The sequence below is a fragment of the Castanea sativa genome, chromosome 2, assembly GCF_040712315.1.
Source record: "Castanea sativa cultivar Marrone di Chiusa Pesio chromosome 2, ASM4071231v1".
Taxonomy (NCBI): domain Eukaryota; kingdom Viridiplantae; phylum Streptophyta; class Magnoliopsida; order Fagales; family Fagaceae; genus Castanea; species Castanea sativa.
This window is the reverse complement of record NC_134014.1, coordinates 3,826,527-3,840,808: the sequence shown is the minus strand read 5'-3', so window position 1 is coordinate 3,840,808 and position 14,282 is coordinate 3,826,527. Positions and strand designations below refer to the sequence as shown.

General features: G+C 33.4%; 1 protein-coding gene across 1 annotated transcript; it reads left to right on the top strand.

Moving 5' to 3' along the window:
• The first annotated feature begins 5,521 nt into the window (after positions 1-5,521).
• Positions 5,522-6,166, top strand: LOC142624340 (uncharacterized). The gene has a single exon (XM_075797874.1). It carries the CDS (start codon positions 5,522-5,524, stop codon positions 6,164-6,166), a length of 645 nt encoding a protein of 214 aa, XP_075653989.1.
• The last annotated feature ends 8,116 nt before the right edge of the window (positions 6,167-14,282 follow it).

Sequence of the window (14,282 nt, the reverse complement as noted above, 5' to 3'; positions counted from 1 at the left end):
GTGTTTGAGATTGGAAGCAATGGTGCATGCATAAACTTACACAAGGCAACATACAGCATGAACAAAACAACTTCATAAAAACAAAATGGTTTAGAACTCCTCCTTTGAGTAATAAACCTTGAACCAAGTTATAAAAAATTCATCTATGATCAAGATATTCTAAATGATAAGCATATTAAATTATAGCTCAAAACATTCACCCTAACTTTAGAATTTAATCCTCAAAGTCAGAGTTATCATTTACTGTACAATTCAGTAGCATATACCTCATTTGTAAAATACAAATGGGTTATCTAAACACATCTAATCTTCATGAAATTTTATAGAGCAACTCCTCTGGATGTCTAGTAGATACAATATTAATTTCAGGGCCAAATCATAAAACCATGATTTATTAAAAATCGTACAAGACAACATGCTCAAATCTGTCCTGACAAAATTTCATGCAACTTAAAAAACCAATATTTTTATATTGATCCAATTGCTGTGAGACCACTTCCATTAGAACCATATGTGTCTTAGAATTCATAAGAACTACTCCTAGTATCCTAATTCACTATATACATTTTAATACATAATTTATCATGCGTAAACACAGAATCTGTCACAGTGACAGTTTTAAAACATTTTCTTGTAAAATTATAAAATGATTGCAAATAATCTCATTATCATATGAGAATTTTTATGGCGAAAATGGGTTTTTTCCCTTTTTACAAAAAAAAAAAAAAAAAAAAAATCAGCATGTTGCCCCCTTTCCCAAACTAATCAGGAAAATGCCCATTTTTTTAAACTCGATTTTCTCAAAATCGAGTTAAGCCCTATAGCGACGTTTTAAGGAGCCTATAGCGGCATTTTGGTATAACTCGACTTCATGAAATCGAGTTATAGATTAAAAAAAAAAATTACCTATAACTCAATTTCATGGTACTCGAGTTACAAAATGCCGCTATAGCTCCTTAAAATGTCGCTATAGGCCTTCAAATTTTTTTTTTTTTAACTCGATTTTGAGAAAATCGAGTTTCAAAAGAGGGGCATTTTTCTAATTAGTTTAGAAAATAGGGCAACATGCTGATTTTCTTTTCGTGAAAATGGCAAAAGCCCATTTTCCCCAAATTTTTATACACTCATTAGACATGTTAGAAAACACTTATATACCATCATTTAACCATTTATAGTAGAATTAAATACAACAAAAATCCCAGCAGTAACATCAAAAGTCCTAACCCTAACTTTTTCTTACTTCCTTAGTCATATACAATCATCAATTAGTTAAAACCTTAATTTACCTTCAACAAACCATCAACACAGTTTCAAAGCTTCTTAAAACACTATATATATATATATATATATATATATATATATATACAGACTCACAAATTCATGATTTCCTTATTTTAAAAACCACAAATACCATTACTGAAAATTCCATAAAGAAATCATGGATTCTAAGGTGAGAGTAGCTAGAACCCTTACCAAGTTCGAGGGGAAAATATACATAGAATCACTCTTACATGAAAGGATTTCCCTTTCCTAGTGGCTGGACCCGAAAGTATGAGAGGTAGAGAGCTTGAGAGAGTTGTTGAGTCTTCTAGTTTCTTTGAGAGAGTAGAAAGAAGAAATGAGATGGAACTTATCTTTCGTTTAATATGTGGACCTGTGGGTTTGAAAAAGAGACTCAGGAGAGCATGTAGCTCTTTCCTTAAGAGAAAAGAGAGTAAAGTGAGGTGAGAATTCTGATTTATTGGACTTGTGGGAATAGAGAGGGAGATAGCTTCTTGGAAGTTCTAGTGTCTTGAGAAAAGTCAAAGAAGAAGCTAGGTGGAGCTTGTTCATTGCATGGCTGGCCAAGTCTTGGTCTTTGGGGTTTAGGAAGATAACATGTGTCAACATGCATGATACTCTAGCTTTACATATGTTGGATTTCACTTGGTTGCATGTGTGGGTGGAAATTCTACTATAACATCTCATGCATCATACCTAATTAAAACACCATGTATCTAACAATTTAAACCACTTAATATAGTTTTGTACATACTTAGTGTATATTTATAATACAAATAGCCATTCAATTATTTATACTCTTTACAATTCTTATTCAATGACATTATAATATAATATATTTATTAAATACTCTTTTATTAATTATAGAAAGAAAGTAGCTTAAAATAATAATTAACTATTCAAACACATAGTTTAACTATAAAGTTGGGTCAGGGTGTTACAGATGAGCCTCTTCTGATTAGACCCGACCTGCATTGAATTTGATGCTATCCCAAAGAAACTGTGAAGACAATTGAATTCTACGTCTATGCTTTCTAGTCTTGATGGTGTTGTAATGTCAGACAGCTAGAGAATTAATAGTGTCACAAGACTCGTTCTTCACCCCAAGTAAAAGTCTAGAAGGATTACTTGGGTTGGCTCCCTAAATAAAATAAAATAAAGTTGTTGGCTAACTTAGGTCTATGAAGATACGTTGTTAGGTGCTCCATTTTTTTTTTTTTTTTTGCTGACTACAGCTGTCACCCTTGACCTTTACATGATCATCAGTCCTCATTCTACTAATGATAAAATGCCTGCAATTTGTACTGGCTAATGCCTTCAATTCTTGTTTGGATATGTGATGAAGTAAATATGTAGATGGTTTTGGTCACTAATAACATTGTCTGCATTAGGTTCACTACCGTCCAATGTCTTATCTTCATCAATGTCCCTCTCAAAGTCCCCAAAGTCCCCTCGTTCAATCCTCTCTTCATACTCATCTCTATCGACAAAATCTTCACCGTTAATGGCAGTAGTCTCCTCAACATAGTCGTCGTCATCATCATCATCATCGCCATGAACATCATCATCCTCTACATGTGTAGAATACTCATATTACTCATCCGGAACTGTAACCTGTAAACTTGTGGTTGTTTGTTGGATTTTCTCAATAACAACTTTTGCACGCGGCTCCAAGTGTATGTACAACTCAATACCATTTAGTTCAGGTTTTCTCTCCAACTTGTCAAACATGATCTTTACATGTTTGTCTGCTTTTATCGCCATGTACTTGTAATTAATTCGGTGCTTCAGGACTTCATGTGGCATATGATAAGTAATTTGTATGTTGTGCACAGCAGGATTTTCACACAACTCTTCCATAACTATCATCTTCAATTCATCAAGGATCTTCAACATACGATCAATTTGGGTATAATAGCTCTTTATACCCGGCTCTTCAAATGGCAATCCTTTGTTCGCATTGACATTCTTAAGCGGACCACCGTGGTATATGATTATATCAATTACAGTCATTGTAAACCTGATAGAGTCAGGTTACTATATTAGTTAAAAAACATTTTATCTAGTCAAACTACACAAAGTACAAATTCCAATTCATTCAAAGGGTATGAATTTCAGTACACATTCGTTACACATTTCATACCTAAATCCTTTTTCCGTCATGCTAAGACTACCCATTATATACCCAATACAAAAAAATAAAAAAATAAAAAAATCCTTGTAAAAGTATACAAAATTTTATCTAATTACATACCCATAACCATTTCATACCCAATACAAAAAAGCCATTTCAATACACATTCAAAGGACATAAATTACATAACCATTTCATTACAATTCATTCGAAGGTAGTAAGTCACTCATTTCATTACATACCCATTCATTACAATTCATTCACTACCCATTTCATACCCAAAACAATGAATAAAGTCAAAAACCTTATAAGATCGTGATAAAAATAAGAGCCTAAAAATGATTAATAAAATTTTGATAACAAAAACCATGCAAATAAATACTCAAAAAATTAACACTAACAATACAAAGTTCTATAATTCACAATATTGGTATCTTAACTAAGTTATGTTAATTATCTACAAAATAAATAATCAAACTCTTTAACCCACACCCAACAACAAATAATACCCAACTACAATGACAATCAAATCAAAAAACCCTTACCTGAGATATGAATTTGTTGAGAGGGAGGATCAGTGAGAGAGGCAATATGGTGAGTGAGAGTGAGAGGCAATGTGGTGTGAGAAGTGTGAAAGTTATGGGTGAGTGTGGCAATGAGAGTTCTTGAGTGTTATGGGTGAGAGAGTGACTGCGTTGTGACTGAGAATGACTGAGTGTTATGGGCTGAGTTAGTGACTGCGTCATGTTTATAAAATTGTTGCCCAGAAAAACTCAAGTCTATAAGACTCGAGATCTATGCGTTATTTTTCCAAAGAAAATCGAGTCTTAAAGACTCGGCTTTTATTTTGTAGAAATCAAGTCTTTAAAACTCGAGATCTATGTGGCGCATTTGTCCAACTCAGCAAGTGCAAAGCCGATGGAAAGCGAGTTTCTAAAACTCAAGTTTTATATAGATCTCGAGTTTCTAAAACTCGAGATGCTATTTTGCTTAATCCTTTGAAACGTTGGTTAACTTACTATATTGTAGACCCTTACACAGCTAGTTCCCAAATTCCCTCTTCATTTTGGTGATGTGGGTGTTCAGTCTTGCCATGGCTGAAGTCACTGAGGGTGGCATCAGAGAGAGAGAAAGAGACAATGGAAAATAAAGAAAAGTAACGAATAAAAAAAAAGAAAAAAGTTATTTAAATAAAATATAATGTAGAATAAATAATTTGATATAAGTATTTTTGTAAAGTAGTTGTGTAAAATAGAAAAAAAAAATGAAAATTCTTATGCTAAAATGGACATAAATTTTTGCATGAGCTAATATGAATGTTCTAATGACTAATGGACAAAATGAAAATATATAATTTGGGATAACTTTGGCAGAGAAGCAAATCTCGTGTAAAAAAAATTGACTTAAAACTCTAAAATTTACTTGGAGGAGGAGAAGATGGGATGAGAATTGAAGACGCGTTAATAATTGTATATTTGTATTTAGCATTATATACTATTATTCTATCGCTTGTAATAGCAAGCTAATTGTTTCTTGTCCATGGGATTATTAAATATGATTTGCGGAAAAAATTGACTTGAACTGGACTCAAATAAACCCGAATCATGGTGCGTTGGGGTATAGATGTGGGACAGGGATGAGCCTCTTCTGATTAGACCCGACCTGCATTGTATTTGTTGCTATCCCAAAAAAACTGTGAAGACAATTGAATTCTACGTCTATACTTTCTAGTTTCTAGTCTTGACGGTGTTGTAAAGTCAGACAGCCGGAGAATTAACAGTGTCACAAGACTCGTTCCCAAGTAAAAGTCTAGAAGGATTACTTGGGTTGGCTCCCTAAAAACAAAATAAAAGTTGTTGGCTGACTTGGGTCTTTTTTTTTTTCCTTTAAATGTACTACCCAAGAGTCCCTTTTTCTTTACTTTTTTTTTTTAAATAATATAAATGTACAAACAGCATGCTCCTTCAGTATATATAGTGAAGTGAACCAAGATTTCTGCACCTCTCAATTCAGTAGTCATAGCTCCCTCTAAGCTCTCCCCAAAAGTTTCCTTTTCTCCACACGCCAAAAAACAAGCTCTTAAATTTTGTTGTTATCATAAAGATAATGGATAACATCCCGTCCCAGCATCCATACATCCAAGCTGCAAGTCAGTTCAGCCAATTGGCCCAATTCTGCTACTATCACAACAAAGCCATTATACTCTTACTCTCAGCCTCTGCCTTATATATCTTATTTTCTAGCTTTTCATTACTCCCTTTCCTTCTCCACTCCTTTCATGTCCACAACATTTCTACTTTGCCCATGAAACTCTTTGGCTACACAATTGACAAGAACTACATGTTCCTACTTTGCAATGGACTCCTAGTTTTTATAGTCAAGAATTCCGGTCTGGTTGGGAATTCTCATTCTCAATCAGGGGATAATCTTTATCTTAATGAAGAACATGGCATCAAAAATGGACATAGGCAGCAATCAGTACCTGAACTATCAGAGAACAAGGCATTGGATTTGGATGAAAGTAAAATTGTAGTTATGGAGGTTGAAGAGGAACAAGTAATAGCAAATGGGTCTTTGTCATTGACTACAGTAGTAGGAGGAGGAGAAAATGAGCTTTTGACTATGCAAGATGAAGAAGAAGATGAATTTGGGCTACTGAGTACAGAAGCGCTAAACAAAAGATGTGATGATTTTATAAGAAAGATGAAAGAAGAAATCAAATTTGGAGCCAAACAATTGATCATAGTTTAGTTTTGGCAATCAAAAGCCACACTGTGCTAGTCAATCACCCTGTTGGTGTAAGATGTCTGAGACTTGTAATTTAGTTTTCCTTTTTCTGGAGGGTCTCTCTATGACTTGTAATTTCTTCTTTACATGTCTCTAGATTATGAGTAGAGTTTTACTCTCCTAAGCCCCAGCCCTCTATCGTTGTTGTTCTAATTTAGTTTAAGCCTGTGTAATCGTAATAATCTTAAGTTTTTTAAATTCTTGGTCATTTCCATCAACTTTTCTGTACATTAAAAGTATCTTTAAGAAGCACAGCATGAGGTGGGTTTTTGCTTGTAATCAACATCATTAAATGTAAAAGGGGAAATTACACTTTACTCACCTGTAGTTTGGCCCATTTTAAAAGTGTCTACCCGTGATTTAAAAGTTATCACTTAACCCACCTAAAATGACCTCCATTAGACACTCGTTACCCACCTCTGCCATTTTCGTTAAAAAATCTCATTTACTATATGAGCCACAATAGAAACAGAATTAGAAGCAACATATTGAAGAACAACTTCTCTCTCACCATCTCAAAAATCAAATCTTCAAACCCAAATCCTATATTGTGACCCGAGTCTTGTTCAATCAACGCAATAATTGGTTCCCTCTTAATGTATATACTACCAACAATATACATCAAATCTTGTCGTAAAATAAATAAATAAATAAATAAACAGTTTAGGTTACAAACCCAAATAGCAAAGGAAAACAAAAAGGAACCATGTTTTTGTTTTTTTTTTATTGGAAGGAACCCAGAAGATTCTTCATCTTCTTTTGAAGCCATAGATAGAACAAATATACCAAATCCTAAAAACTCACAGTAGGAAAAACTAAACCAACCTAGAAATCCATTACACTCCCAAATCCATTAAACCCAAAAAATTTGAACCCACCAACCATAAGGAAATTGAAACCAACCTAGAAAATTCGAACCCATAAATCCATTAACCCCAGAAAATTTAAACCACCGATCCACCGCTTTCCGCTACTTCGATCTCAGCCGATCTAGATAATCAGGTTGCTCTGCTGCTCGTTGCTGCTCCTATCTCGTGAGTTCAATGCTTCCTCTTCTCACGATTTCATTTTTCTTGTTTCTTTGTTTTTGCTTCCCGGTCTAGGGTTTTGGGCTATGGCTAACAGCGATGGTGGTGTTGGAGGTGGTAGTTTGGTGAGGCTATGATTTGATGGTTAAGTGAGTTGGTTGTGGTGTTGGATTTGCTAGATTGTTGGGTTTTTTTTTTTTTTTTGCAGATTTTTTTTATACTTGCAAATCTAGGTTTTTTCTAGAGAACCTAGCAAAAGAGAGAGGGTTAAAGTTTTAGAGAGAGGGTTTTTTTTTTCCTTTGTCTACCCTCTTTCATAAAACTTTGTGCTAATTATGTATATAAAAAATGATGAAACAAATTTTATCTTGACTTGCTTTTTGGTATTTTTCTTTTATGTTTTATGTGAAGAAGAAGAATGAGAGAAAAGAGGAGAGAGACATAAAATATAATGAAAAAGACACATGTACCCTTTTATTAATTGTGAAAAGGGAGAGGTGGGTTACGGATGTTTAACAAAGGGCACTTCAGGTGGGTTAAGTGACACTTTTTAAACTACAGTTGGCTTAGTTAAAATCGATCAAACCACAGGTGAATTTACTGCAATTACCCCAATGTTAAATATAAAGACCAAGACAGTCTTTTTAAGTTAATTTCAACTATCGACTAAGGGTTGTGCGTAAGACTTTGAAGGTGTATAATATATGTGAATAGATTAAAAAATATATATTATCAATCATTGAATAAATAAATTTAAGTAACTTGTGAACAAATTCGAGTTTGTTTTGACAAGAAAATAAATGAAACTTGAACATGTAGTCTAACTTGAAAATAAACTCAAATATGGCTCATATTTAAAATAAAATAAATCAACCCCAATTTTTAATACAAACCTAGTTGAAGGTGAGATAGTCCTGTAAATTAAGCCCTATTTTTGTTATTTGTTTCCAAGGATAAGTATTTGGAATTAAATAAATAAATAAACTTTGATTTCATATAGTCCAAGTCTTGATTTGAATATTATTCATTCTTTCATGCAATTAACAAAAGAAGCTACCAAGCAAAGTCCCCACTTGACTTGAGACTTGAGAGACCGGGTCATTTGGAAACAAACAAATGCAAATGAGTCTCAGTCATTCATTTACACCAGAGACAGAGAGACAAAAGATCGAGATTAATGCATATTCGATGCCTCTAATCTCTAATCTCTAAAATAGATAAAGCCAAATTTGCAGAAAATTAGCATTATTTTTAATGAATGAATCTGCAGACCAGGAAGGATAATCCCTTCCCCATTTTATTGTCTTAAATTTTAGATGGTGTGACGCTCACAAGTCACAAATGGCACCAAAAGGATTGCATTTTGATTTTGAACGTTTAAGCAGGTTGTTGCCCTGTGGCCGTGGCTGTGGAGACATTGATGTTTACCTCAAGAACCTCATCATTTCTTACCCATTAACTTGCGTTTTAGGATGTATAATAACTTAATTAGTATGATATTTACCATTTTCATCAAACTAATTTTTTACTAATGAATAGTTTGAAGATTGTGGAAACACAAACTTATTTGGAAAAAATAAAAATAAATTATACAAATATAATATGGCACATGTCTCTTCTTATTTACTTAAAAGGGCCAAAATGGGCATTTGAACCTTTCGCCAAAAGTTTCCAGTAAAATGCCCCTTGTCTGAAACTATGTAGGAAAATATCCCTGTTTTGAAACTCGATTTTTTAAAAATCGAGTTTCAATGTAAAACTCAATTTTAAGACAATCGGGTTTTAGCGAACTAAGAAAAAAAAAATTGTAGAACTTGAGTTCCTTGAAAATATTCAAGCGGAACTTGAGTTCCTTATTTTTTTTTTTTTTTTTTTTTTTATAAGTCTCAGTTCTCAATAACTTGATTGTCAAAAAATCAAGTTTTATATTTGAAACTCAATTTTTAGAAAATCGAATTTCAAAACAATAACATATCCCTAAATAATTTCAGATAGAGGACATTTTATTGGAAAGTTTGGCTAAAATGGGTAAAACCCAATTTTGGCCTACTTAAAAGATAAAAATTCAGCAAAAAAAGATTAATAAAAATGCTTAATTCATGTTGATCAAGATCGAAATATCATAATTATATTGACATAGGTTTCTAAAAGAATAAAAATTATATCTTAAACCCTATAAAAAAATCCTTAACTTTAGACAAAGTTTGGCTATAACTCTCAATTAAAAAAAAATTTACATGGCCACATATTTTGAAAATCTAACCATTGGATAGCATATTATTTATGTTCTTAATACACATGTCAAATTTCACATCAATCATATGTTATTTGCTATTTCGATACATATACTTTTCTTTTATGAATAATTTTAGACTACAAAAATTGAAATTTAAACATTTTAATTAAGGCAAAACCCACATTTTTATCCCTACATTTTCATGCGATTCTTACTTTAGTCCCTAGATTTTATTTTTACCGCTTTTAATCCTTATTTTAAAAAACGCGTTCCGTTTTGGTCCCTACCGTCATCTCTGTAACGGAAATATCCTATGTGGCAGATAAAATGGCACTATTGGCAAAAGAGTGCTTACATGGCTATTAAAATAATAATAAAAAAATTTAATTGACATTTAAAAAGTCCATGTCAGCATTTAAAATCAAAACCATTTTCTTTTTAAATTTGTCAATTTTAAAAATAAAATAAAATATTTTTAAAAAAATGAATAGATTTTCTTACAACCCTCTCTAATCTCAGATTCTCATCAGATGCCTCTAATCTCAAACTTCCTCCCTCTCACCTCCAACATTGCTTCACCTCTAATCAAAACCATCTCAGATTCTTACACCTCAAACTTCCGTTTCTTGATCTCACACTCTCTCTCTCTCAGTACCCCCTGGCCGAAGCTCCCACCTTTCATCTCCTTTAATCGCCGCCGCCACCGCAGCTATCAAGTTGGTAAGATCCTCCTAGTCAATGGGTTCGGTAAGGTTCACAAGTGGTGGGATCAGTAATGGCATGTTTGGGAGTTTAGAGAGGGAGGAGAGTAGAGGGGAGGGAAGTAGTGGGGAGGAGAGTAGAGGAGAATGATTACCCTCCACCTTGTTTGGATGTTTTTATAATTAGTAAGGGGGAAGGGAGTAATTAGCCCTTCCCCTTGTTTTTAACATTGTAATTTTATAAATATAATAAGGGTATATTAGGTAATTTACTTTATCAATAATTTTATGTGCTCTACTCTCCCTCCAAATCTCTCCAATTTGGGAGAATTAAAAATGAGGGGGTTGGAGGTAGTTGAAACCCCTTCAAACCCCTCCAAACCCCTCTCCCTCCTTCCTTAAAAAACTCTCAAACAAGGTAATTGAATTACTCCCCTTCCCTCTACTCTACTCCCCCTCCTTTTTTAAATATCCAAACAGGCCATAAGGTTCATCGGTGGTGGGTTCGGCAAGGTGGTGGGTCAATTTTTGGGTCGTATGTGGTGTGTGGTATGGGTTTCCAGCAGATCTGAAGGCCCACGTTTTCCTCTCCTCCTCACTTTCTCATCTCACCCTCTCTATCTTGGGATTGAATTTGAAGAGGATCTAAAGCCGATCTTGGGTTTATTTTATTTGTTTCTGATTTTTGACAAATTTGAAAAACTCATTTGCTGTATGTGTTGAGAAGGGATATTTTGGGTTTGTGGGTTTGTGAAAAGACTATTTGTTGTGTGTGTTGAGAAGGGATCTTCTGGGTTTGTGAAAGGGAGTTTTTTGGGTTTATGAATGAGAATTTGTTGGGTTTGTGAAAAGGGATTTTCTAGATTACCAATTAGGAGAGAAAAATGTTCAGATCTTGAGATTGACGCTGCCAAGAAAATGCTTAATTAAATTTTATTTTATTTAACTGATATTGTTCTGAGTTTTGATGTGTTTGGCTTTAAAGAAAGTACAAGAAAGACATAAATGAAAAGAAATTAAGAATTAATTTGCTAAGAACATGAATATGAACTGCCATGTTCGGGAAGAACACAAAAAACATATATGGATATGTTCTTGTGAAGAAAATAATGGAAGGAAAAGAAAATTTTATTTCAATTATTTTATTTTATTTGGTTTTAAAAATCACATATTTAGAATTTTGTTTTAATTTTGACTGACGTGGCTTTTTTTAATATTTAAAATGTTGATGTGGCATTATTTAAATGTTAATTAAAAATTTTTATTATTATTTTAATGTTCACGTAAGTGCTCTCTATGCCATTAGTGCATTCTGTTTGCCACATAAGATATTTTCGTTATAGAAATGACAGTAGGGACCAAAACGGAACGCGTTTTTTAAAATAAAGACTAAAAACGGTAAAAATAAAATCTAAAAACCAAAGTGAAAATTACCTGAAAATATAGAAACAAAGATGTGATTTTCGTTTTTAATTAATAACATAGTTATTAATCTTTTATTTTTTTGAAAATTTTGTAAGAATGGAAAATGTTACAAGAAATTGTAATTGAATGAACCAAAATAGACCAAATGGGCCAAATTGGACCAAACGGGACTGAGGTGGTCCAAAATGGACCAAAGTAGATTTAATGGACCGGAGTTGAGTAGTTGACCAAATAGACTGAACTTGACTAAATGTATAGGAGTGGACCAAATTTGACCAAAATTGACTGAAATTGACCAAATCATCAACCACATCACCATTTTTTTTAATTGTTTTTTTTCCTATAAATTTTTAATAATATTAAATACATTAACCGAGCTACCGCACACCATTGGTGTGATAGTCACTCTACAAGTATAAGTGCTTGTGGGGTGTGGGGAAGCAATGGTCAAGGTTCAAGTCTCTAGGAGAAAGCTTCACATACATGTACACTCAGATTAGATGATAGTAAAATTTCTATCTTGTATAAAAAAAAAAAAAACATTAACTGATTAACTTCACACATTTATCTTGGATTGTTTTAACTTTACATATAATTTACCTTTACACATTCATCTATTTTAGAGCATCTACATTACTTCTTTCATTTTACACATCCACTTTTACACTAAAAATCCACTTTTTTCTATTTTACACATCCAATTTTACAAAACACTCACATCAGTTCATCTATCCTACCACTTTTTTTAATTAAATAATCAATTTTCTTCAATTTTTTATTATTTCCTCAACTACCCCGATATAATACGTGCGCTCTTTCTCTCCTTACTCATTTCTGATTTTTGCTCTCTCTCTCTCTATACTCATCTCTCCAACTCTCCCTCTCCCTCTCCCTCTCAATCAACTCTCCCTCTCGATCAAGAGCTCAGATAAACTCTCCCTCTCCAATCACGAGCTCTGATAACCTCGCCCTCTCCGGTCGCTGATAAACTCTCTCTCTTCGATCACGAGTTTAGATCAACTCTCCCTCTCCGATCCGCGATCCGCGGGCTCCGATCACGATTCGCGAGCTCCGATCCTCGATCCGCGAACTCCGATCCACGGCAAAACCCACGAGCTCCGATCCAGTCAAGCGCCAATCTGTGTTTGTGTATGTCTTTTTTTTTTTTTTAGCAAAGTGTATCTCTAAGTTGATTTGTCTGTGTGGATGTGTTTGTGTGTGGGTGTGTTTGTGTGCAACTGAGGAAAAAGAAAAAGATGAGGAGAGAATTGAGTTTGTTGAGCACGAATCAGAGAGAGAAAAAAATGAGCGAACGAGAAAATGATAAAATATTGTATAAACAAGCTACAATAGACGTGTGTATTTACACGGTTACTATAACTTGTGGATGGTTTTGCAAGATTTTACATAGTTTTAACCCCATTGATGTAGGTGATTTTTTGTCCAAAATGTGTAAAATGAAGAATTTTTTGTATTATAGAAGATTATACAAGAACTAATGTGAATGCTCTTAGGGGAGGAAACTCCTTCCACACACTTTTCTTAATTTTTTTAATATTATCAAAAATTTAGAGGAGCAAATTAAAAACAAAAAAAAATGGTGATGAGACCGATGTTGTGGCTCAACAAAAATATAACAATATTAAATGTTACAACTCGACTTTCAGATATTATTATATAAATATAGATTGGTTTAGTTTCATTGTATTAGTACTATTGGTATTGCAAACCTAACTTACACTACATCCTAGAATTGGTATGTGGATAACCTAGTGTTAGTCTCTCTATACATCAATTCTATTACAAAAACCGTTTTTGTTTTTACATTTTACTCACAGAACATTTGAGATAGTGCTCGATTGAGCCTACACAACACAAAAATACGTGGATGGTGTGAAAAAGTCGATGAAACTCTTGATGTCGAAGGACTTTTCTCTCTCTATGTATACCCTCAACTGGTTCATTGTATGATACATATTTTAATACTAAAGATGTAGCCTCTCAAAAATTTTCTATAGTGCTCTTTATCTCTCTTTCTCTCACTCCCAATCCCAACATAAATTCCAACTTGGTATATATAGCATCCCATCCTCATTGACCTCCCTACTGGCAGCATCTTCCTCTACATGTAACACTCTTTCAAGTCACAAATCATGCCACTCAAATGGTCAGTAGTCGATTTACACAACGCCATCAAAACATTTCCAATCCCTCACGCACACTAGAAGATTATGCTAGTTATCCAAGTACCCCACAATCTCACACGTGCCAACAACATTAACGTACCACATGTGCTAGCATCATGCCCAGCCATGTTAATTTTGCTCCATTCTCTATTTATCTCTGTTCTCACTTACATTTTTAATCATGCCAAACCTTTATCTAGTACCCTAAAAGTTATATGCCAAACCATGATAATCGTGCCAAACCCTTGCCTAGTTCCCTAAAAGTTACCAAGTCGTTCTTGCCATTTTAAGTATTCTATTTTATAATTCACCAACTACAATATGCTGTGTGTTTGTTTTAATTTTTAAATTTTTTTTAACTTTAATTACTTTATAATTAAAAAAAAATTGGTAGGTTATGATTGACAAAGAATAAAATAAAACACTTGAAATAATACATAGGATTTTTATTCTATTAGATAGTAGAGAGATTTTTTATTGATCCTTACAATTAAGTACTCTTTG